The 26,139-nt window shown below is 40.1% G+C and overlaps 1 protein-coding gene across 3 annotated transcripts in view; it reads right to left on the bottom strand.

The window, feature by feature from the left end:
• Positions 1-26,139, bottom strand: part of arhgap42b (Rho GTPase activating protein 42b) — an 85,640-nt gene that overhangs the window by 29,118 nt on the left and 30,383 nt on the right. For all 3 annotated transcript variants that reach the window (XM_086080900.1, XM_086080899.1, XM_086080901.1), the window contains exon 5: positions 11,767-11,838. In XM_086080900.1, the coding sequence (XP_085937026.1) occupies positions 11,767-11,838 (72 nt within the window). The remainder of the gene's footprint in view (positions 1-11,766; positions 11,839-26,139) is intronic.

Below are 26,139 nucleotides of genomic sequence, written 5' to 3'. Positions count from 1 at the left end.
TTTTCGGAAGTGCGCGCACGAGTGGCGTGAAGCCCCTCAGGAGAGAGAAAACACACACACACTCACTACGGGAATCACAATAAATTAAGGACGTGGGTTTTATCCGAGGCCCCCGCAGTCAAAGCAGCGGGCGTTTGACCAGCAACACGTGACACTAACGGCTGCTTGCCACATCCCGACATCTTCGCACTGTGGGGACTGATGAGTTGCATTCTGTCACCCTGCTTTGTTTGTTGGCTAGTCAGTGGTGGGAAGTAAGTAACTCATTCACTGCCATGGAACGAGTGTACTCGTCAGACCGTATTTTTCAATGGGAGGGGCAGAGGAGGTGCTGTTGTAGCTTCACAGCCAACATGGAGCTTAGATATTTTAATGGAAGGCAATTGCCAGAAGATGGCAAAATTACTAAGTATTCTTTCATCTGGTACATACGGTTTGGGACATACGACGGCGTATTAGGGCCACATATAAATATATATATATTTTAGAGGATGGGGGCAATATTCCTATACTACTTGAGAACTAAGTGAGAAATTTGCAAGAAAAAAACTCGTAAATTTGCGAGTTTACAAAGTGCCAAATTTGCAAATTTATAAAGTCGCAAATTTGCAACTTTATAAAGTGGAAAATTTGCAACTTTATAAAGTGGAAAATTTGCAACTTTATAGTAGTTTTGCGCAAAAAAAACTCATAGTGTAGTTTTTTTTTCTCGCAAATCTGCCACTTTATAAAGTCGCAAATTTACAATATTTTTTCTCAGAATATTGCCCTCACCCTCTAAAAATATATATTTGTACACTCCATTGTACGTGTATTTATCGCAAGTTTCTGAGTTTTTTTTCTCTCGCATATCTGCCACTTTATAAACTCGCAAATCTTCCACTTTATAAAGTCAAATTTTGGGGGGGGGGAATATTGCCCCCACCCACAAAAAAATATATATTTATACGTGGCCCTAATACGCCGTCGTAGGAACACAATATTTTGTGGGTCGAAAAAAAAGCTGGCAATGTGGAGTTAGAGTCATTCATGTTAATTTGCCCTCAGACCCCTTTAAAGTCAATTCAGGATTTTTTTTTTTTGAAATACAATGTCCAAGTTTAAAGATAAGTGCAGCCTAAACTGTGCTAAACAAACATCTGTACTTTTGCCAAATTGAACAGAAAGCTGTCTGGCAGAATGCATCAGGTGCTCTCTGATTTGTCCCAGTAATGAGTATGGCACCTGCATCACCTTGCGAGGCCTGCCGGATCGGGGACAATACAGGTGGGGGGGGATCACACAAAAGAATCCTGCCAAGCTTCAGACTGATGTCATTGTGTTTGTCACTCTGGAAGGACTTGGCTGCAAAAGAAGGAGCAGAGGCTGGCGGTTCAAGACCACCTACAGACCAAAAATAGGGCGAGAGCAGCTTTGTTTGTTGCTAGTGAAGAGAAGATGACTTCTCGCGGCCTCCAGCAGCTGTCACGCTGGGTGATCTGAATTGGGGTTGGTTATAGTAATAGTTTAAGCCGTAAAATATAACAAACTACGATCACTAAACAATTTACAGGAATGTCCTTCCAAACGTATTTGACGTAACCCTGAAAAATAGGTTTTACGGATAATTTAATTTGGAAAAAAACGCGAGCACATTGAGTGAAGAAATCTCTATTAACTTCCACTAACAACTTTTGCTAAATTAGCTCCTCCCATACATACAAACAAAATGTATGCAATATATCCAGAGGTTAACTCATCCACTCCCAGCCATTTTCACTGAAGCAACCCCCTTCGCTCCTGACCTTTTTTTTTTTTTTTTTTTACTGGATTTTGACAGATTTTGCAAGGTTCACAGAATATTGTGTTATATTGCTATAAAAACATCGAACCTACCCCGAAAAAATATTAGAGTGTCTTCTTTCATCAGGAAAAAAAAATTATATTTGTATCTGTTTCTGTTTTGCAGCAATTAGAATATAGCTAAGTTTCATCATTATTCACAAACCTGTTGAAAACACTAGGAAGAAAAGCTTGTTGCAACATGGCCCTGGCTGATCTCTTATATTCTGCTGCCACCTGCTGGTCGCTTTTTGTAATAACTACCATTACTTTAAGCGACCTCTTCATGTCAGTAGCTGCATCAAAGCCTCCCGTACGCTCCAGCACAAAAAAAGAACATGAAAATGTATAAATATGTTTTTGAAAGGGAAGGACAAAGCATTAAAAACTTATTTATACATTTTGGGGTTTGAATGAGTTAACGAACGATGGGAAATATCGATAATTTGACGGACGACGCATTGCCGGAAGTGCGTTTCCGTCCGTCAACGTAATCATCACTAACCGGGTCCGTAGCAACAGACCTCCTCAGTCTCACTCAAACTATAACCGCGATAAGAAATAGTCGCCAGCGAAGAGCACGAACAGCTGTCAACAAAAAACACCGTTGCTGCTTTTAACGCCTGCAGCACGTTTACATTTACCTATTTGACACTTTGGCCTCGTTTATCACAAACACGGCGCAGCGAAGTGTTATTGAAGCATTAGATGCAAGACGGTAACGTTTATACCCCCTGCAGCGCAGCGGAGAAGGAATCTTTGACCCAAACTGATCCCGGGTGCCCAAGAGTAATCAGCTCGCTGGGAAAAGAATAGGAACAAAAGCACTTGTGAGCGCTCAGCAACAAACATACACACTTCAATAAACGTGCGCACACACACACACACACACACACACACACACACACACTTGGCTCTACTGTAGCACCTGGGAGACTTCCTCATCTGATGGCTTTCTACTCCCTTATGAATAAATCACACGCAGGAAGAGAATAATCCAATGCAGAGCAATGTTGGAATGCCTGTTGTGCGTTTGTTGGTGTGCGCGTGTGTAGATGCCAGCTATACAGCCTCAACATAAAATATACACTCACCCAGCAGTATTTTAACAAGATCCAATACGAGAGCTGTATGCACAAAAAATATCAGTAGAAGTGCAGATGACCGCTGTGTATATATTTATCTGGCTTGTCAAATGCTTTTAAATACACAAGATTGGAATATTTCCATACAGCCCCTGCATAGTGGTGGTTGTCAAACGCAGTTCTAGGGACCCCTGAGGGTCCGCAAGCCGTAGGTTGATAAATAAATAAATGATTATGTTGTATCATTAAAAGTGCATGTCTACTAGGGATGTGCACGAATCGTTGGCAACTTAAATTGTGATGCGAATTGGCCGTTCAAAACGCAGATTTGAAAGCTAACAGTTAGCATTGAGAGCTACAGTTTTAGAAGAAACGGATATTTGAACACAAACAAATAAAACTTGTCGATTGTCAAAATGGCACATCAGAATTTTCAGATTCAAGTGAGACTAAATCATAGCATATTGTCAGGTGTACTAGTGTCACATGAATGTTAACTTGGTTGTCTGTGGATCTCACTCTGCTTCATCTATCCTTCCTTCCTTTCTTTAGTTGTTCCCTTTGGTCTCTTGAGGTCTCCCTGATCTGTTGGAATTGAGAGGTTTTTGGGGTTGGTGAAAGATTCTGGTTTTGTAAACCTGTGGGTGGTAGGTGGTGTCTGGTTGGTGCTGGATTTCACTTTGTTTAATATTTCCTTCCTTTGATCCTTCCTCTGGTCTCCCGACAACTTCAGGACTCTGGTGGGACTCTGAAGTATTCGGTTAAGGTGAAGGGTATGGGATTTTTAATAGCTTTCAGGTGTGAATTAACGCGCGCGCACACACACACACAATTTTGCTTTACTATCTTTGTGGGGCCATCTCATTGCCATAATGCATTTACTAGCCCCTTCCCCTTAACCGCAAACATCAAAAATGATTGCCTGCCCCTATTCCTTACCCTAACCTCAACCATAACCCAATTCAAACCTAAACTCTAAAACCAAGTCTTGACCCTCAAAAAGAGGTCTAAACTTGTGGGGCCCAGCAAAATGGCCCCACATGGAAGGGTGGGCCCCACAACTCTGTGAAATTCCGAAATGTTGTCCCCAGTATGTAACAAAAACAAGACCACACACACACACACACACACACACACACACACACACCCACACCCACACCCACCCACACACACACACACACACACACACACACACACACACACACACACACACACACACACACACACACACACACACACACACACACACACACACACACACACACACACACACACACACACACACACACACACACACACACACACACACCAAAACATAAAACAAAAAAAGAGCAATGATGATATGTTGAATCAGTAAGACTGCCGAATGAACAATACTGAGCTCTCTCTCTCTCTCTCTCTCAAAAAAAAGAAAAAAGGACTGCTGGCTTGGCTCCGTGTGTGTCTGCCCTTCGAGAGGAATATTTAGCCAGCTGATGACCATTATATTAAACTGTTAAGCATTCAGTCAATAAATCCCATCTTGGCAGTGTACCTTTGCTGTTACTTCATTGTTAGCCTCTGACGCCGTCTTAACACGAAGTGAGCAAACTTGGACATTTAACGCGAGTTACCAGGTAACCTACGTCAGAACACGGACGGCTTTAAAACTTTACCAAAAGTGGAAAAACACGCTGGGTTCTGCCGTTGACAAGTGTACGGCATCAGCGAGGGATACTGGAGGTTAAAATAAGGTATTTTAACCTTAAAAGAAAACCTTTCGACGGTAAAAACGATACAAAAAAACTAAAATATTCAGACTAATTACTGCTTCGTTTCTTCCTGCCTTCCTTTGCTAAGAATATATTAATATATTTTTTAGTGTATAATCTTTTCCCAGAATAAAAGGCAAAATATTATGTAAATAGATGTATTTGTATTCGCTTATGATTTCCTACCTTGTTAAAGTATATATATATATAAATAATATTTTGTCTAAAAAAAAAAATTTGAATTTGTTATATAATATAAATCCCCTCCCCCAATTTTTTTTTTGAGGGGTACATGGTCGTTAAAAGTTAATTGGTTCTCACGTGACCTCAATTTGAGACCCCCTGCAGTATACACGCATGTCTTTAGCTGTGCAGGTGTACCTAATATTGTGGCCATTGAGTGTATTATGTCACTAACAATGAGGGGTCTAAAAGAATGCTGGCAGGATGCATACACTTCGCTAACATTGCCATTCTTGACAGTGGACCTAATGAGCTACACGGCCATTGTCGCCATGCCTCCCATCACCATGGCAACAGATGTAAGCAGAGGGCGGTCGAACATTCACTTGTGTGTCTGTATGCGTGTACAGTAAATAAGAAAAAACATCTAAATATCACAACGCACCGCAACATTTCAAAAGTAAAGCAAACATCAATGCTGACGAGGTGTCACCTGCGCGTTGGTTTGAAATGGTTTCCCCGGAATGGTGACATGAAAGCGGAGGAGGGGGCTCGGTCTCCGGCAGCTCATTACAGGAAGCTAATTTGTAGCCAAGGTTACAACACGGATCAGACAATGTAACAGCAAGAGCCTTATCTGAAATGGCGGCGATATATATGTTATTTTGACCTGTTTTCTTTTTTTTTTTGTAATTGACGCCCTTCCCCTAAAATTTTCAAAATTGTTTGTATTAATAAGTAAAACTGTAAATATGCCACAAATTATGATCACCAAAAACTGAAATATAATTTCAAACTCATCATACTACATTTGAATGATTTTTGTGTGTGTAGAGTTTTACAACTCAAATTTGTTCTGCCTGTCGTTTATTTCGGTTGTAATTCCACTGTTGACCACGAGATGGCGGCACACAATTCCTCTACTCTGTATAAATTGGAAAGACGAGCAAAAACAGGAAGTACGCCTGTTTCAAGATCAGCCTCGTTTTGGCAAAAGATTATTCAATGTTAAATCCAGGTGTGGCAAATCCAGGTCCAGAAAGTAAAAACCCTGCTACAGTTTGGCTTTAGCCATTGATGCTAGCTAGCTCCCTAGCAGGTAAACAAGCACCATGGGAGCTAGCTAGCTAGCACCTGGGGCTAAAGCCAAACTATGGCAGGGTTTTTCCTTTCTGGAACTGGATTTGCCACCAGCGGTTAAATCGTCATCAATCCTGCTTTTTACGCCTACACAGAGCAATGCTATGGCTTCATGTATTTATTGATGCATACTGGAAGATTATAAATTAAGTTTGCTCATTTGAATAAAAAATCTGTATTAGTAACCTCTGCCTTACTAATACAGATTTTTTAGACAGGGCTTTGGCGTGTGGCATTTCAGAATAGGTAAACTTGTGCATCGTAAAGTAAGAATATGCTGGAGATTAATATATTTGTAGGATGGTAGTGGTGGCGTCATATACTCTATGTACAGTATAATGATCATGTTTCAAATTTAACATGAGAGAGGTAAATGTCACGTCCTTCTCCAGAGAACCCAAATCTAAAGTGTGTGCACTGACATGTTTTAATTAGCAGTGGTCACGTCTTCCGTGTGTGTGTGTGTGGGGGTGTGCGTGTGTGGGTGTGTGTGTGTGCGTGTGTGTATTTATTCTTCACACTGAGCCAATGACGGACCTCCACGGTGACCCTGCTGACGAAATCCCTCGACCGGAACACAATGTGATTATTTTTTCTTTTACTTAGGAGCTTAAAGTGCCATCCATGAGTTTGAAGCTCCTTTGGTGATTCAAGGCCGGAAGACAACAAAAGCAGCACAGTTCACCCCAAAAATAAAAAAAGTAAAAACAAATTTTTTTAAAAAAATGGAGAAAATAAACAGCTTCGGGGTGTTTAACTCTGACACATCTCAGGTTGTGTAAAAAAAAAAGTAGAAATGAAAGTAGAAATAAAATGACTGTTCTTAAATGTATTTTTCTGTGGCAAGAGGACAAACAACAGGAAAAAAAACATACTTCACACACATCTCTAGTGTTTCCCACACCATGTTAATACTTGGGCGGGCCACCCAAGTAAACTGGTCACCACCCAAGAAGATTTCAAGAAAATTTAATAAAAATATATATAAAAAACAAAACAAACGTGTCGCGACCATATATAGCACATGTAACATTAGTTCGCCGTCACTCACTTGTGGATCATGTGGAGACACAAATAGCAGGAAACCCCCCCCCATACCACCCCCCACCCTCGTAATTTTATTCTGCCAAATACTTGAATCTGTTTCAAATAACCTGTATCGGTTGCGCCAGAATCTTTACAATCTCTTTTATTATTTTTTATTGCTATTTTATATAATACAGAGCTTTTTTTTCTTTTTTTAACAAGAACCAAAAAAATAATAATTCTGAGCTAGAACAGATTAATGGAATTTCAATTCATTTCAATGGGGTAAATAAATTTGACATACAATTTGGTCATAAAACAAATAAAGAGATAGTTGAATTGAACCATTTTCAGCAGTAAAAAAAAGTTTATATTTTGTCCATAATTAATTTGATAATTTAATTATTTTTCACGCACAATTAATACCTTTAAAAACTATTTTTTTCTCTTGCTGTCGACTGAAGATGACATCACCTGTGCTGAGGAAGTAGGCAACGCCCAATCATGGCTCAGTTTGCTGACTAAACCCAGAAAACAGGTGAGCCATGATTGGTCGTTCAAACTACTTCCTCAGCACAGGTGATGTCATCATCAGTCGACGGCAAATTGAAAAAAACAGTTTTTAAAGGTATTAATTGTACGTGAATAATAATGAAATTCACAAATGAATTATGGACAAAATCTTAACTTTTTTACTGTTGAAAATGGCTCAACGAGTCAAGTATCCCTTTAACTTGTAATTTAAGGTAATCAATCAAAATAGTCATTTTCCATAATAATGTTCCCTTGAACACACACAAATGTCCTCTGCGTATTTGTCATTGTTATGCCACCAGTGTGTGGTGAGAAACTGTCACGGCTTGTTATTTGGATTTCCCTGCAGTGGTGCGCGCCGCGAGCGTCATGCATCAGCACCCGTCGAGCTGAAGCATCCATACGTGACCTCCAGGGATTACTCGCAGCCAAATAAGGCGCTAACTGGAAGGGGGCCATGTGGGGGTTGGGGCGGAGGGGGTTCAGAAAGGCAACCCATGGCTCCGCGTTCTCGGAATAGTGGAAAAGTCGCAACTCGTGATGGCCGCCTTTTATCTCGCTCCAGTCCGGGCTAATGTTTGGCGATACGGGCGGAGAGAGCCATTAGGAGGAAGTGGATGGAGTAGGAGTGACGTGGGTAGCGGGCTTTTAAGGAGATGCTCTATAAACATGTGCAATAATAACACCGAAAACTGGAGTGGGGGAAGGGAGAGGGAGATAACTCCGAAGACCGAAATGAAATGAAATGCCATTAAATGACTTGCAGCTTCCCATGCCAAATTTTTATGTACATGTTTTAAATAATTAAAAAGAGCATTCATTATTGTACTTTAGAAGAATAGCAATAAAGATCCGTTGCTTCTAAAATCGTGGCTATCGACGCTAACTGTTAGCATGTCTATGTCGCTTTGCATTGTTTGTTGGCATTAAGCGAAGTGGACTTTTTTGTAAGGCTAATGTTAAGGCTAATAGGAAAGTAGTAATTGGTCTCATGATAATGCGTTGAAGTGATACGGGGGGCGCTACTGAGTGAGTTTTGGTTGTGTAAAATACATTTTCACTACAATTAGGGTTTCAAATAAGGTTTCGAGGTCAGGTTTAGGATTTTAAATTGGACGTCTAAAATGGGTTAGCTTTCGAGTTAGTTATGGTTTCAAGACTGAGTTAGGGTTTCAAACCAAGGTTAGAGTTCTTTAAAAAAAATGGCAGTGTTATAAACAAGGGTTAGTATTTAACCCTATAAAGCCTGAACCATGAAATATGAGAGAAAATTCAGATTTGTTGTAAATAGAGTATTTATTGGTCCTTTTGAACACTTCCACATATGACTTTATTTGTGTCATATTTGATACATCCGGTCATAATGCTTTAAATTTGAATATCTATAACTGTCACAAATGTAATAATAAACAGACATATCACACATATTAGTATTTCAAAAAATCTGAAAGAACATTTTCCACTATTAATAAGTATGGATTATCCGTGCAATGCATGTGTCAGATCATATACGTCAGGGTTTTAATGGGGGGGAACAATACTATACTCATGAAATACAGTTTGGCTTTATAGGGTTAAAGTCACGGTTTGAAGTGGGTTTGGATTTCAATTTGGGCTTTCAGATCCTGGTTTCAAACCATGGTTATGGTTTTTAATTAAGGCTTCAGGCCTTTTGGTTTTAAAGATCTCTCATGGAGGTAATGAAGTCAATAATGCAGACTACATCTCGGTTATGCTGCAAGTCATGAAGAAGCTCCCGAAGTGGAGATTTGTGAGGGACTCACGAGGGTTAAGACCACATAACGACGCCGGAAGGCTGAAGTGAGCTCAGAGACTCGGCGGGATGCCGTGGGAACGAGCACAAACAAGCGGCCGTACTTTCCTTTGATGGCTTCGTGCTGGCCGGGAATGAAAGCCGCGCTGGTACATAGCAACAAAGCAACTCTTGCTCTTTGCTAGTCGTCCGCTGGGGCCGGCGGATGCCCTGCAGCCGGCCGGCACTTTGGCTCGTATCAATCCTGCGTGTCCACTCGGGTGTGGAGCATGTAACCGGATTAGAGTAATCTGATTAGAAAAAATGGCTAATGCTATAAATTAGATACTGTCGGGTTGGCGCAATAAGATTAGCAAAGCTTATAAAAAAAAAAATGCTGGTCTGCAGGATTGTGCTGAAGCATCCTTGAAAGAATTACAGTGACCATTTATAAATAGTCGTAAAAGTAGAAGGACAGTAATCCCCCAGGATTATGATTCAAGCCCCCTAAAAATGTCTATATTAATAGTTTAAACTGTAAATAAACAACAAATTGTGATGGAAATGGAAATGACAACATATTGTTAGGCTAATAGCAGAAATGTATAAATTGTTGTTAATTTACTCTTAAAAAATACAAATGTGCTTTCCAAAAATTTTGCTTTTTTTTTTTGTTTGAACGGGTAACTATTTTTTTAGGTTAAGGATACAGAAAATGGCCCCAGAAAAACTACAATTAAAATAAACATTCATACTATATGTATCATAAAAAGTCTGCCACAAATAACAAAAAAATTGAAAGCAATTATAATTAGAGCCCAACTGATATGGATTTTTTTAGGCCCATTCTGATATTTGACAGAATACAATTCAGATTATTTGGCTGTTAAATTGAAAAAACACATAATAAATCAAATATTTGTAGTCTCTTAATTGTTCCAACGTTATAAATTACAGGCAGAAAAGGTGACTGTTTTACTTTGCCCTTTTTTTGTGTGTTTACTTTCACAATACAGAAGAAAAAAAAATCAGCAAAAATCAGCAGTTTTTTTTGTTGCTGCCAATTTTAAAGCTAATAATGGCCAATTAAATCAGCCGGCTGATTAATCAGTCCCTAATTGTTAATGTTAAGAATTGCTTATAATAGTAGTTGTAACCATAAATATTATCATCCAAAAACATGGGTTACGCAAAAATTCAACTAAAAACCCAGGCTAGACATGGCTCCTCCCTAACGTACAAAACTCGTCTCTCAGTCAGGATGTTTAAATGTACTACTTTCCTATTTAGGGTTAGTGTTTTCCCCATTTAGGCCGCATCTTGGGATGTTTTCGAATGACCACAAAAACCACTAACAGATGACTTAATAGTAAAAGAACCTTTGTAAAAAAAAGCCAACCGTGTAAAAAAAAACTAAAAAATCAAATCTGATCCCAGAAACGCTAAATCACATCAAATTCATCTTGCCCTTACAAATAAACAGCTGACAGATTATTTGATGACGTAAAAAAATAGGGACGTAGCGATATCCAAACATCACGATACGATATTATCACGATATGAAGCTCACAGTACGATAATTATCACGATATTGTGGGGAGGGTGGCGATATAAAAAAAGAGGTCACAATATTGTAAACATATATATATTTTTTTTAGCTCATCCTGAAAAAAAAATCACACTATTGTGCTTTTGTACATAACAGCAATGCATATTAACAACCTACAATCTCGAATAACACTTAATGTTGAGGCACTTATTTGCTAATGCACGCACACATTGAGCCCCTCCACATATTGACTCTGTTCACAAGCATATTACGTTCCCGTTCATATGACGATTAGCGTGGATTTTAAATTTAGAAGGGCAAAACATGCCTCATGATTTTTTTTTACTGCACACAAAAAAATAGCCACCAGAGGGTGCTAGAATTGCACAAATGGAAATCAGCCTGACTTTTTTTAACACGTGCTGCTTTTAATATCGTGACATGACAACAACAATATTGTGCCGTTTTAATATCGCAATATCACGATGAAGCAGTCATCGTTCCATTCCTAGTATAAAAAAAAAACATGCAACAAAGACTCTCCGGAACTAAGCATGGTTAGTTAAACTTGTCTGTTGAGATATACTGTATTACTTCAACATGCGTACTTGAAACCAAATGAGTTTACTACTTTCCTATTTTGATGATGGTGGTCTATAAAGGGGTATTTTGTGATCATTTAGTTAGGGTTTAAACTAACAATACAAGCAGTTATAAAAATAAAACAGGTGGGGCATCAATTATTCGTGGAATGTTAGTCTTTGCAGCTCTTGGCTCATTTTATTTCGGGATGCCATGTTTTATCACCTATCAAAAGTACACTTAGGTGATTCATTAGCAAAGATTCAATCCTTGTCGGATTTCCGTCACGCACAGTGTGACGCTGTCAAACAGCTAATTGTATGCAGGGGAACTTTTGCTTACCTTAGCGGCGCCGATTTGCTCCTTGCGAAACTTTTCCAAGGGAGTGATCAAGACGTCATCCGCATTTTGAATCTACAAAACAAAAGCACACAAATGTCAGGCTCTGTTCTTCAAATTGAGTAATCCGGGAAAAGAAAAACATCATTAAAAAGCTCGATATAGTTGTCATTCCGTCGCATTGTTGCGCAAAGGAGCTGACACGTGAGCTAATGCGGTGGAAATGATCCAGTCAAACGCTGTTGCGTTCAATTGTCACCTGTTGGAGATTATAATTGGGGTTGAAACAAAAGGTAGGGTTTTAAACCTGGACTATGGTTTCATATTGCTTAATTCAAAGTTAGGGTTTCAAAGTACAATTTCAAACCAGGTCTAAGCCTTGGTTGAAGTTTCAATAAAGGGTTCGGGTTTTAAACTCTGGCTGGGGTTTCTATTTAGGGTTTCAAGCCTGAGTGAGGGTTTGAAATTAAAATTTCAAGGCAGGGTTAGGGTTTCAAAATACACTTTCATGACATGGTTTGGGTTTCAATTTGTGGTTTCAAAGTACGGTTTAAGTCTGGGTTTGCGTTTTCAAAGTATGGTTACAAGCTTGGGTTATGGTTTCAAACAAAGGTTAGGCTTTAAAATTGGGGTTTGAAGGCAGGGTTATGATTTCCAAATTAGAGTTTCGAGACAGTTTTATAGTTTCTAAGTATGAGTTAATGTCATGGTTTAGGTTTCAAATTGGGGTTTCAAAATATGGTTTCAGCCTTTATATTTAGGGTTTAAAACCAGGGTTTGGGGTTTCATTTAGAGGCCGCAAATCCAGGTCCAGAAAGTAAAAACCCTGCCACAGTTTGGCTTTAGCCCCAGGTACTAGCTAGCTAGCTCCCATAGTGCTTGTTTACCTTTTAGGGAGCTAGCTAGCTAGCATCAGGGGCTAAAATCAAACTGTGGCAGGGTTTTTACTTTCTGGACCTGGATTTGCTAAACCTAATTTCAATTGAGGGTTTCTAAGTATGGTTTAAAGCCAGGGTTTGAGTTTCAAATTATGGTTTCAATCTAGAATTTAAAGCCAGGGTTATGGATTTCAAATTAGCGACAGTCTTTGGGTTTCAAACCTGACTCTGTTTGTAGTTCAGGTTTCAAACAGGGATTGTGGTATTGAATTAGCAGTTAGGGATTCAAAGTAGGATTTCAAGCCAGGGTTTACAGTTGCAAATTCAGAATTTAAATCGGCTCTTAATTTGTGTCTCAGGGCATCACATTAAATCATTCACTGCCATTGACGACTATAGACGTCAAATATCTGGGCTGGCAGTGAATGAGGTAATAAATTGATTGAAATTGAGTGGCTAATTGACTTGCGGGATTTCTTGATTTAACTTGAGACTTCCTCGTAACTTGTAAGTTGAAGGTTAAGACTTGAGACTTAATGCCTTGCACATACACGACCTCCTCCCACCTCTGGCTTAGAGAAATATGGCCCGGCATTTCGCCTGCAACCCTGAGGTGCATTTTACATTTTGGAGTCATTTTTGTCTACCTGCACCGCGGCGACCTCACGATCGAGAGTTTCGCCACTCGTTCGACTCCGAAACAGATAAGCTGGAGATGTATTGCCCCAATTACGGGCCACGTTCACTCCTGGGGTGACTGCGCCGAATGAAGGTGTCGTTACGGCCCGGAAAAATTCCCGCAGGATAGGCTTTCGCCTGTGTTGAGTCGATGACATCAGAGCAACGAGGCTGGGGTAAGGAGGGTTGGGGGAGGTGCGAGGGGGGGTCGCAACGACACGGCTGTTAAGTTGATGGAAGGTGTTATTCTGCGCAGTGAGCACACGTGAGAAAAGTAAAATAATTCATCGAGGCAGCAGTGGAGATGGTGGCTTTGTTAGTTCACTGTTATTGTTACAAGAACGCGTACCTAACGAAACAAAAAAAGAATTAAATCATCATAATGCGAAAATCTAATGATTTTGTATCATGATTACAAAATATGGTTTAAAGGCAAAGTTGGGGGTTTTACACCAGAGATTCAAATAAGACTGAAAAATAAAGCCAGGGTTAGGGTTTATAGCCTGGTTTGGAGCCAGGGTTCAGGTTTTCAGTTGTGGGTTCCAGTCTCAAATAAGGGTTACGGTTTAAAGACAGAGTTAGGGTTTCAAACAAAGGTGAGGGTTTGAAAATGAGACTTTTCAGCCAAGTTGAGTGTTTTTACATTAAGATTTCAATCTTGCGTTGGCGTTTTCAAGCCGGAGTTGGATTGGAGTTGAAAATGAGAGTTTCAGGTCAGCTCTAAGATTTTTGAATTAGGGTTTTAAGACAGGCTTAGGGTTTCAATTGGGGATTTCAAACTATTGTTTCAACTTTGAAGGCAGGGTTTGGTTTGGTTACGAGTATCAAGTTCGGGTTACAAATTAGGGTTTCAAGCCTGGCTTAGTGCATCGCACAAGTGTTAAATTTGTGTTAGAGTTTTAAGTTAGTTTTAAGTTTTAAAGCTAGGTTAAGGTTTCAAAAGGAAAATGTAGGTTTCTAATCCGGTTTGGGATTTCATATGAGGGTTTCAAAGTAGGGTATGAAGAATTTTGAAAGAAAAATTGTGAAAGAATGTAGACACCATTTTAACTTTACTTCCCTCAGTAGCAACTGGCCTGTTGATTGGGGACCTCTGAGCAACAGAACTCCATTCAGAGTTGTTGTTTTTCATCATTAATCACAGCACAATTTTTAGCATCCCAAACATCTGTTGGGGCCTGCATGGACACTCCCGAGGTGCTTCGGTCTTTGTTGAATGCCCCATTCTTTACTTAAATCACCACAAATGCAGTTTCAAATGGTGGCGGCGGCGACACAAGCGAAAGGGCTACAAATGTCCTTGCCAGACCTTTTCCAGCATGTATAAATCATCCTATCATCTGCATGCATCTGCTGGCTAACCCCGGGACGTCTGTTAGATAGGTCATTCATATACATGCAAAACAGCAGCGGGCCCGAGACGGACCCCTAGGGTATCCCTTCCAGGACTGTCCTCGGAAAATTGCGCTCATCCCCTGAGGTGCGATTCAAAGCAATGCAGAAAAACGCAATTTGGATTCTAACGCACTGTGGTGAACGTTACAGGAAGACATTTCTTAGGAAGCTTGACCCCACAGGAAGTCCTTTGCCCCCCAACATAAATTAAGTATAGTCAAAAGGACAGGGACTGAGCACGACCTCTTCTAAAAAACAGCTCACTAGTGATTTATCCATTTGTCCTCAATTTTGTGAGAAATCATTAAAATGATCAGTCGCTTCACAAAAATAACATCATTAAAAAGGTACTTTGAGCAAATTTGTTGTTTCAAAGGTAGCTCTTCACATGAAGCAGCAGTCAAGACGTAGCTCTCAGCTTCAAAAAGGTTGCGGACCCCTTTTTGAGAGCATTCTCTATTAGGGCTTCAGTATTCTGGAATGTTCTACCGACGGAATTGAGAGCGACCACCTCTGCAGAAAATGTTGAAATCTTGACTTAAGACTAATTTCTACATATTTGCGTGCAACGAGTCTCTCGCAACATCATCGTCATCGCGTCTGGATTTTGGCCTGTTTTGCTGCCACTTCTCTTCCCAAAGCCTTTGCAAAGCCAAAAAGACCAGGTTCGACCAAAGGATGTCATTATTTAATGTGAACTGTATGCTTGCAAAGCCCATTTGAAACTCTTTTGTGATTAAGGCTTATATAAACAACCTTGACTTGACTACTGAGAATTTTATGCAAAAGCAGATTTGTCTTCGATGTACAGTAGTTTAAATTGCTTGCCTCCAATTACAATTCCCCAAAAAGTACAAAGTGCAGAAGAGAAGATATTTTTGACATTCGAGCTGCTTAATTTGCTTTTCGGTGATTAACATTTGAGCCGATACGGAACAGTATTTTTTTTTTTGCCCCACTGCAGCGCTCATTAAAATGTGGCTTGGTTTTAAATGTACACACTGCGAGTCGGTGACAAATTGGCTGATGTGACAGGGTTTTTTTTTCTCTTCACACTTGCTGGGATATTGGCTTGACGCTCATTAGCGTAGCATGTGATGTATGCGCTCAATTTGAGATAAGGTCAGCCCTTTCGTCACTTGTTTTCCTCGCCAGGGAGGACAGTTTCATTTCGGTATTGGCTGTGCGCATGCATATAAAAAAAATCCATTCAAACACGGGAAAGCGGGAGGAAAAAAGAGCACAGGAAGGGGGTCTTAAATCACAAAATCACGGCATCACCGCGAGAACACTTGTGCGACACTCCATCTGAAAGCGTCGGAGGACGTTTGGCGGTCGGCAAACGGCGCCGGGCTGTAATCCCCCCAACCGAGCGGCGGTGTTATCTACGTGCACTGGGAGTAATCTGCCCGTGTGGTAATGTCATTTCCTACGCTTTATCTCCTCCGTGCTCGCTCGTCTAATGGAGCCTGCGGTGTGTGTGTGTTGTTGCGCTTTCCAATGGAGACGTCTAATAGCGCTCACTTGTCCAATTCCACTTGAACAGACAGGACAGTTAAATACGCAGGTTGATAAGAGGCAGAGATTAACGCCTACAAGGTAAAATGTGAATGAAAGAATTTGTGCTTGTCCTTAGCTTATAATCAGGTGTACACCTGCAATTATAACACATTATAAAATAGTTACATTGACCGCTTTTTATATAGTGCTTTTAATTACACCATATTCTGCCCAAAGCGCTTTACAATGCCTCACATTCACCCATTCACACACCATTGGTCGGCTGCTGCAGCGCAGGCCATCGAACCCACAAACTCACGGAGGGGAGACAACCGCTCTACCACTGAGCCATGCCGCCCCATTAAATAGATGGATGGACGGAGACCCTTCAAGGAGAAATTTTCGATATGAAAAAATATTTTCTTTTCTTTCAAAAACCGAGCTGGGATTCAAACCTTGAAACTTTTGACTGTGAGGCAGATACCATAACCACGTGCCTACTAGTGCTTTCCCACCAACTGCAATAGAAATATACTGATTAGATTTTTTCTAATAGGTTTTCTGGTGAGCTAACAAATACACGCACGCACGCACGCACGCACACTCACCCACACACACACACACAAAAAAAAATAAAAAAATTAAAAAAATTAAAAATAAAAGAGCAATGATGATGACATTTCCGAATGAACAATACTGAGCTCTTAAAAAAAAGAAAAAAAAAAGAAAAAAAAGAAAAGAAAAAAAGAAGAAGAAAAAAAAAAGAAAGAAATATACTGATTGAAATTGGAAGACTCGACATTAACACACTTCATGATGTTGGTCTCTTGACGGCAGTTGGTACGATACGATAAACAATAGGTTGTCATTACGAGGATATTTTCTCCTCAAGCCACAAGGCATCAGTGAAATTACACCATTTTTAAAAATGGAACTACAACTGCATTTGTAATATTGTTGCTCTCCAATGTAATGTTGCCAAATGTTCAGATTTTGAAAATCAGCGTTTGAAAACAGATTTGAATTCGAGTTGTTGTTTACTCCTTCAGACAGGAATAGTGTTGTGCCATCACAGGCATAACCAGAATCTAAAACAGAGCGTGGAAATTCGATGCAAGCTATTGTCTAAAAAACTGATGTTATAAGACACAATTTTAAGATACAGTTAACTCCAATTACTTGCCGTTTTTTTTTTTCCCGCAAGCCATTTTCTTTTCCCCTGAAGCAAAGTGGGCCTCTAACGAAGCAAACTGGATTATGCCTAAGTCGTCGCTCATCAAGCACAGAAACCAAAAAGATCCCCGATTTAATCCAGTTGTCTTTGCTGTAAACCAGTTGAAATATTTACACCTGAACGAAAGCCAACCTTATTCAAGACTCGGCCGATAAGTCGGCATTATGCCGAATGCCCTCAGCAGCGGCCTCCCTCAACAGGATTAAATCGGTGATGCTCGAAAGGATTCGGCAGCGCTGGAGAATTTCATTGCAGAGCAGGTGCGGCGGGAATCCCAACGAGCTCAACTTCTGCCGCTGAACAACGTGTTTTTCTCAGACCACCAGCGGAAAAACCACAAAGTGCACAAAGGAAAATCCTGCGAGAAGTGTCACGTTTAGTCTTCCGAGTGAGAGCCGAGAGCTTCGGAAAACATGATTGCGTCAAAGACACATTGTTTGCAGCTCTCAGAAAAATAAGAGCGTCTTGTGTAGTTTCTAACAAAATCCTGTTTCACCTTCACAATGAAATTTGACATGATGCACATAAATGTGATTATCCGCATGGATGGAATGACGATGGTGAATCTCAGCTTGTCTTCATTATGAGGGAGAGAAATAGTGGTTACATTATTTAAAATCCTTAAAGTATATAAAAAAAGTTTATGTATGTTCCATGCGACTGTTATAAAGAATCTCATATTGCATCTTTATACGAGAGAACTGTAATTCCATTGCACACTGTATAAAGCCCTTTCCAAATCCATTATTAGCCATGTTGGCCAGGGCATATTTATGAGTCATTATCAGTAACGAGGAGCGAGCTCTCAGTCTGATATTGATTCATTTAAGGTCGTGATGGTTGCTGCGAGCAGGCGGTCTGCTGAGCCAATAAAAGTCAAGAGGTGACAAAACAACAACATCTTGCAGAGTCAATATCCCGTGTTAGGCCAAACAGTCAGATTCAGCTTCAATTCAGAGGAAAAACCCTCAAGTGTCGTTATATGTTGGAGCCAAGGAAGGAAGGGAAGGGAGGAAGGCAGGGAGGAAGGCAGAGAGGAAGGGAGGGAGGAAGGAAGGAAGACAGGTAGGAATGAAGACAAGAAAGAATGAAGGAAGGAAGGAAGGAAGACGGAGGAAGAAAGGAAGGAAGGAAAAAAGGAAGGACAGAAAAAAGGAAGGACGGGAGGGAGGAAGTGAGGGAAGGGAGGGAGGAAGGAAGACAGGTAGGAATGAAGACAAGAAAGAATGAAGGAAGGAAGGAACACAGGAAGGAAGTAAGGAAGACGGAGGAAGAAAGGAACGAAGGAAAAAGGAAGGAAGGAAGGAAAAAAGGAAGGACAGAAAAAAGGAAGGACAGAAAAAAGGCAGATGAAGACAAGAAGGAAGGAAGGAAAAAAGGAAGGAGGGAAGGAAAAAAGGAAGGAGGGAAGGAAAAAATGAAGGAAGGAAGGAAAAAAGGAAGGACAGAAAGAAGGCAGAATGAAGACAAGAAAGAATGAAGGAAGGAAGGAAGACAGGAAGGAAGGAAGGAAGACGGAGGAAGAAAGGAAGGAAGGAAAAAGGAAGGAAGGAAGGACAGAAAAAAGGAAGGACGGAAAGAAGGCAGATGAAGACAGGAAGGAAGGAAGGAAGGAAGGAGCAAAAAATTTGATTCAAGCAAAGGAAGGAACAATGAATAAAAATCAGGTTTAAGGAAAGGAAGAAAGGAAGGAAGAAGGTCAAGAAGGAAGGCAATTAAACCATTTATTTTCAAGGGAAACGCAGGATGAATTTGAAACAACATTTAAGTGTTTAGAGATCCTCATTTGCTTGATATTATTCATATGAACCTTTTTTAGGGGGGAGGCGTCATTTGTTGGCAAGTTGGCATTTATTAATCTCAATAAGACGACGTCAGCGCGTCAAGCCGCATGTTAATGTCGTCGTCGGCCAAATCGCAAAAGCGTTTCCACGTCTCTTCATCCTGAGCCACATTCCCGCTAATGATCGCCGGAAGCACGGCATTAAAAAAATATAGGTACCGCTCGCACCTATAATCACAACGACAGACGCAGCGCCCCGAAGAAATTAGCCTGGCTCGTTAAAGTAGTCCTAAGCACGCGCGCCCGCCAAATGAACGCCTAATAAACATTCCACCCTCGCCATTATGATCGAATAAAATCCTCCATTTCATGCCGAGGGTGTCAAATGACCTTTATTAAAAAAGCAGCGTGCAGATTGGTTTCGGCGTTGCAAACGAGGGAAGGGAACAATCTGATTGTGCGGCTAAATATTTATCTGGCGCACGAATGGCACCTCAAGCAAGGCCGCCCCAAAGTTAGTCGAAAAGTGATTCCGTCATTAAACTACATCAACGGCAAAGAAAAAATCTTTAGTTGTTTGGTTGGGTTGAGGTCTGGACACGAGGCAACAGTATGACCTTCATGCATTTTCCATTCTATTGTAATCAGAAGTGGATCTTGGATTAGTTTCATCAAAAACAATTCCCTGACCAAAAACGGGCGAAAAACAAGCTTTTGTGCAATGAAGCAAACGTCTCAGACATAAATGACACCTCAACTATAAAACAACAAAATCAAGACTTGTGATGGCACAGTAATTTATTTACCAATATGCAATTAAGAAATACACCGTGAGCGATGCTGACTAACTGCATGGCTGGAGTTGAAAATCTTTTTTACGTGCAGTTCCTCATTATCTCCATTAACTGATTCATTCACACTTGTCTAATACCTAGCACGACACGAGCAATGTAACAATTAGGGGTGTGGGAAAAAAAAACGATTCTCATTTAGTACGATTCAAAATCGATTTTATTTAAATTATTTTATTGTCTTGCCCTTGTTTGTGTGTGCCTTTATTGGGTGCGCTGTTCATGTTGTACCCGATTTGGCCACTTAGGGGCAGTGTGGTTCCGCACATTCTGATACACTGTTAAGTTGTAGCCACGTTCGAGGGTAGAAAGAAAAAGTCACGGTCAAGTTATTCCACTAAAAGTTGTGTTTTTGCAGCGTAGGAAGAGCATACGCCGGTAAGTAATGTTAAGATACCCCTCGGTATACATTCCTGAAATGTCTTGTATGACAAGCCGTTCTTTTGAGTGATAAAAGTGCCGCGAGTAGCGCGCTAATTAGCATTAGCGAGTCAGACTGGAGTAGATCATGACGATTCTTTGCACATCTATAAATTGAAGGAGAAATCATTGTCAATCAAATCATTTTGAATCAAAAATCTATTCTGAATCGAATCGCAGACCCAAAAATCGGAATGGAATGGAATCGTGAGACATTCAAAGTTTCCCACCCCTAGTAACAATCTCCAAATGGGAGGTTGGCGATATAAGAAAAAAGCTGTATAAAACCTCACTCTACAGTACTATACTATACAAAAAAAAACAAAAAAACAAAGTCAAATATTGTGACAAAGTGCTTAATCTATGCTAGTAGGGTCACTGCTCTCCACCATTTTGAATTAATCTGTTAATAGTTGCAGTGTGTGTGCCCAAGGGCTCATAGGCGCAAATTATAACGCTCTTTGTAGTTCAAATATCAAAGTGATGCTTTCAACCTAAAGTTAAATTTTTTTTGGGGGGAAATAAGACTAGTGTTTTGAATCAATTAATTCGCTTTTTTGTTGTTGCTATTTGTGGCAGGGTTCCGTTGCTATCCCTCGCTAAGAGCAACCTCAATATTTGTAACGGGTTTTTATTTCATGGCAAGTGAAAAACGACAACGAGCTTAGCCCTCCGCAGTTTGTAACCGCAACTGTATTTGATGCGGTTTAATTTGATGCAATTATTTTTTAGCACCTTATATTTCCCCTCGCACATGAGCAACTATCCGAGTCGGAAAGGTCAAGCTGTGCTATTTCTCTTTATATGTGAAGCACCACCTCCCCCCTCGGTATGAATACTTCATGAGCGAGTCGAGAAGAAGCATAACGAAAACAAAAAAAACGATGTTGTTGCAATACAACACGCGGACAGCGGACGTGACATGCTTGCCTCGCGTTGCATTGGCAAGTAAGCCGTTAAACAAGCGCACAAAGCACCTGATATGAAGCTGCTTTGTGGCTTCCCGGGGGCTTTTCCCCATACCGCGCGATTCTTTGATAGCGATGCCGCTTGAATGGAGAGTTTGGGGGCCGATGCACAGGACTTCCCTGCAGCTGTTTGATGTGCCAAACTGAAGCGATGGATTCCTCGCTGTGTGCTAGCTACACCGACATGAAGGGCTGCGCGCGCCAGTGCTGTCATTGGAAATGTACATCGACGGGCTGCAGAACAAAAAAAAAGAAAAAAAAGAAGGGTTTCAGCCCCCAGTGCAAAACATGAACAGGATGCCTTGTTCTTTTTGCCAGCTACAATGTGGTAAATATAGCTTAGCGTTCCCTCACTGTGGTCTGCTTGTTGCTGACGGTGCAAATGCCAAAGAGAGTTGTTTTTATGGCCTTAATATGACAATATTGTCACTTTTATAGTATCACTGATGTGTGTAAGGCAGAATCCAAAACTGCTTAAGAAATGCAACCACTCCAACATCCCGAAATAATTGCCGGTACGCAACCCCAGCAACATAATCCTCTCTTAAATCCACAAAAAAAACTTTAAAAATTTAAACAAAGCCTGTGCCATGTCCCCAACTTAAAACAAATACGCACCGTTCTCCCGCACCCCGACACCTTGAGTTTTGCTGAAAATATGGCAGAACAGAACCTTAAAACCTTAAACCTTATAGCACCTAAAAAAAACATGTGATTGTAAATCCCAAAAAGTAAAACTTCAAAATGATAAAATAGTGTCAGTCAAGTACCACTCCATTATGAGTAAGTCATGCTACCAACAGCTGTGGCTAACGTTAGCTTGTTTACAGTGCTAATGCTATCTTAGATGATGATGAGACTCAATTGGTGATTAGCCTGACCTTAAAAAACATTTATTTGATTGTACATCACATAAAAAAAAACTTCAAAATGATAAAATAGTGTCAGTCAAGTACCACTCCATTATGAGTAAGTCATGCTACCAACAGCTGTGGCTAACGTTAGCTTGTTTACAGTGCTCATGCTAGCCTAGATGATGATGAGACTCAATTGGTGATTAGCCTGACCTTAAAAAACATTTATTTGATTGTACATCACATTAAAAAAAACTTCAAAATGATAAAATAGTGTCAGTCAAGTACCACTCCATTATGAGTAAGTCATGCTACCAACAGCTGTGGCTAACGTTAGCTTGTTTACAGTGCTCATGCTAGCTTAGATGATGATGAGACTCAATTGGTGATTAGCCTGACCTTAAAAAACATTCATTTGATTGTACATCACTTAAAGTAAAACTTCAAAATGATCAAATAGTGTCAGCCGAGTACCACTCCATTATGAGTGTAACAACGCTCAGATAACACTTCCGATTAACACCGTTCAAATTTGAACTTGCTTAAAAAATTCACGCCTCCTGGGGTATATATTCCACATTACTTAGAGTATTGGTACGTAAAATATCAACTTTTCCCCATTCATTTTCAATGGGACAGATATTGAAAATTTTCAGCATCAGATGACACTTTTCAAAATAAATAAATAATAAAACACCCTGCTTGGACCACATTTTAGTACATTCAATGGTTCGATACCAACTGACTATCAGATCAGGAAATGGATTATAATTTCTCTGAAATGAATAAATCTCACTTTAGGCAGATTGCAATTCAAGTTTCCTTCAATTTACTTCATAAGCACATGCGTTCAAATCTTAGCGTTCAGCTTTTCAGCATTCCCACAAAATTTCTGCAGGAATCGCACTTTGTCTAGTTTCAGCAAAGAAAATGAGTGGATTAAAATACAAGCTTGGTCTACGTCAATCCATATCAAAACGAAATCTATGAGCAATGACCAGTCAAAGAGTAGGTCAATAGTTTTTCCGACACCGTACCGTATTCATGCAAGCCATACCATGCATTCGTGTTGGAACTTTGTGGTTAAGTTGAATATCTGACATATTCTTTGCATGATTGGGGTTAGGGCTGATATTCTCATCTGGGCTCAAATTTGCAGAGGCTCATTGTCCGGCAAGGTTTTATCATCTGCTCCAAATAGTTTTCCAACGTTCATCAAACACACTCGGTGCCCGAGTCTGCCGAGAACAACGGCCGCCTTTATTTGGCACTGTTGTTTCAGGGTCATTGGAAACATTCCTGCGTTCACGGCCCAGCACACACACAGGGTGCCCACTGGGCCACGTCACTACGCACACAAAACGTTTAACTCTGCCGCACAAAGAGTTCAAACTTTGCAGAGCGTCGTCTCTGTCCGGGGCGTAGAATGGTTACGGTCGATTTTAAAATGTGTTTAAAGGCCGTTGAAGGAAATGTAAACCTAAAGAAAAGTGTCAACGTGGGAAATAAATAGGAGGCTGCACAGCCAAACAGCACTTAAGGGATCCGGAGGCTTTTGTTGTTCATTTTAAAAAGCAGCAGGAGAAGACGTGAATTACAATGTGAATTAAAACCTGGCACTTATTAGTGAGTGAGAGCATAACACATTTGTACAACATAAGCCCCAATAAATATAAAAGAACAAGAGTGGATACTTTCTAATGCGTGCAGCCGTATCGACTTCCTAAAGTTTATACGGGAAGCAAAGAAAACGAATAGTTTCGACTGCTTCCCCCCTCGAGCGGTCTTAAATGATTTGTGTTGCAGCATTTGGAAGACATTGTTTCCTAGTGTCTTTTTGGGGGTGAAAACAAACTCTTATTGAGCAGAGCTTTATCACATTGGAGGGACAAACGGAAGGCTTATGTACAGTAGAAGAAATAATAACTTTTTAATCTGCATTAACACGATGCATCTTTGTGTACTGAAATGTCTTCATTTTTGTCTCTTGTGGCTGATTTACACATCCAGATGGAAATAACATCATACAATTAAATGTTTGGTTTGTAAATGTATATTCTGTAGCTTTACGCCATGTTATATTTGCCGTTGCCCAATTAGCTAGCTTTACGGTGTCTGTATTAGCCACAGTATTAGCCTTGGGATACTGAAATGATACTCAAAATTTAGGCAAAGATATCATACATTAAAACTATTTAACGTTCGCCTCCTTTGTATTGGTAGAATATAAAACAAAAAGCATAACTCTCTTACTTGACACATTACATTGAATAAATGGGATGTTATTAATATTCCATCCCATTTCAGCATTTTTTGCGTAAAACATTTGATTGTTTTTGTTATTGTAAGTTGCATTTGTTAAATAAAGTTGTTTAAAAAAAAATAACAACACAGTACACACCGCCTCCCAAGAGCCAAATTCAACACATGCTAATTGGCCGAATGAAAAACAATGATAACCGGACATTTTCATAAATTTATAAGGGAAAAAAACTGGTTGTACAAAAGTAAAACATAAAAATAGCAAGCTTGAAACATACACCATTCATATTCTTTCACTTTATACCATATGCTATAGCTAGGTAGCTCTGGATTGTTAGCTGCTGCATTTACATAAACTGCATTATCTAGCCTAAATTAGACCTACATACTTTATCTCATCTAACTTCATGACATGTTTATTATCTCATTTTACTGTATCAAACGGACTTTACAGTGTGTTAAACAATGCTTACAAAAAGGTTGCTGGGTGGCTTTACAGCATTTGTGTTGGCTCAGCTAGCTTCCCGCTACAGTGAACCCCTGCTATCCGGGGCCAAGCCGGGATTTGCAAATTTGTGAATACCGAACCATGAATACGTTGGGATTCACTTTATGTTTTAACTTGCTCTACATTAGGTATCACTCGGTTTACTAGCTGGCTTTACATATCCTTGCGTAATTGTTACTTAGTAGCTTAGCACCATTGAGTGGCTTTACAGTGATTTTTAATTAAACACTTCCCCTTTTTGTTCTGCCATTAAGAAAGTTTACCAGGAGGTGAAATTAAATCAGAAAAGTAGCGGATTTGAAGAGCCAATCACGGCGTGATTTTAACCTTGGCCTTCGGTGGCGGTAGACAATACACGGTGTCATGCCTGACACAGCCTGAGCAAATTGGACTTGTGGAACAAGTCAATCCCAAATGCTTAAGGGTGAAAAAGAAAAAAATGGGTGTTTAAAAAAAAAAAAAACTACGGTAGGTTTCTCTCAGCAAGGAACCTTATCAAGTCTTTCTTGCTATTTTTAGGCCACTTATTGAGTCCAGATGTGAAAGGGGAGTGGAAGGGGTAGGGCCAACCTGAATTTCATTTCTGGTTCTGCTCGTCTTCGACCTTCAAATATCTCACTGGATCCAACAACATGTTGCATTATTAAAATGAAAAGAAATCCAACAAGGAAACATCTGGCAGAGACATTCACTCATTATTATTTCTATAACATGTAGGGGTGTAACAACAACAAGAAAAATCACAATTTGGTGCGTACTTGCATACGTTTAGAGAAGCTCAAATTAAGTTGGAGTCCATTTTAAATGAAATATGACGGCTGGCCAGTCTGCGTTTGAATCGGGAATAAATGTTTGCATCAGTCCAAGTTCACTTGTTTGTTTTGAATTTGCCATGCAACCAACAGTGCACATTACATTTCACTGAGGCGGCACTTTATTGGCAGCGAGTTGCTAATCTAATGGTGAATTCCATAAAAGCACATTGGTCTTGTTTGGAATTTACAACTCGTTCATAAGAGTCTCTGACCTCTCGCCTAACGGACGC

Source organism: Leptonotus elevatus, chromosome 7, assembly GCF_054856555.1.
Source record: "Leptonotus elevatus isolate MCC_2025b chromosome 7, RoL_Lele_1.0, whole genome shotgun sequence".
NCBI lineage: Eukaryota > Metazoa > Chordata > Actinopteri > Syngnathiformes > Syngnathidae > Leptonotus > Leptonotus elevatus.
Note: the sequence above shows the minus strand (reverse complement) of the source record. Positions and strands in the feature narration are given on the sequence as shown.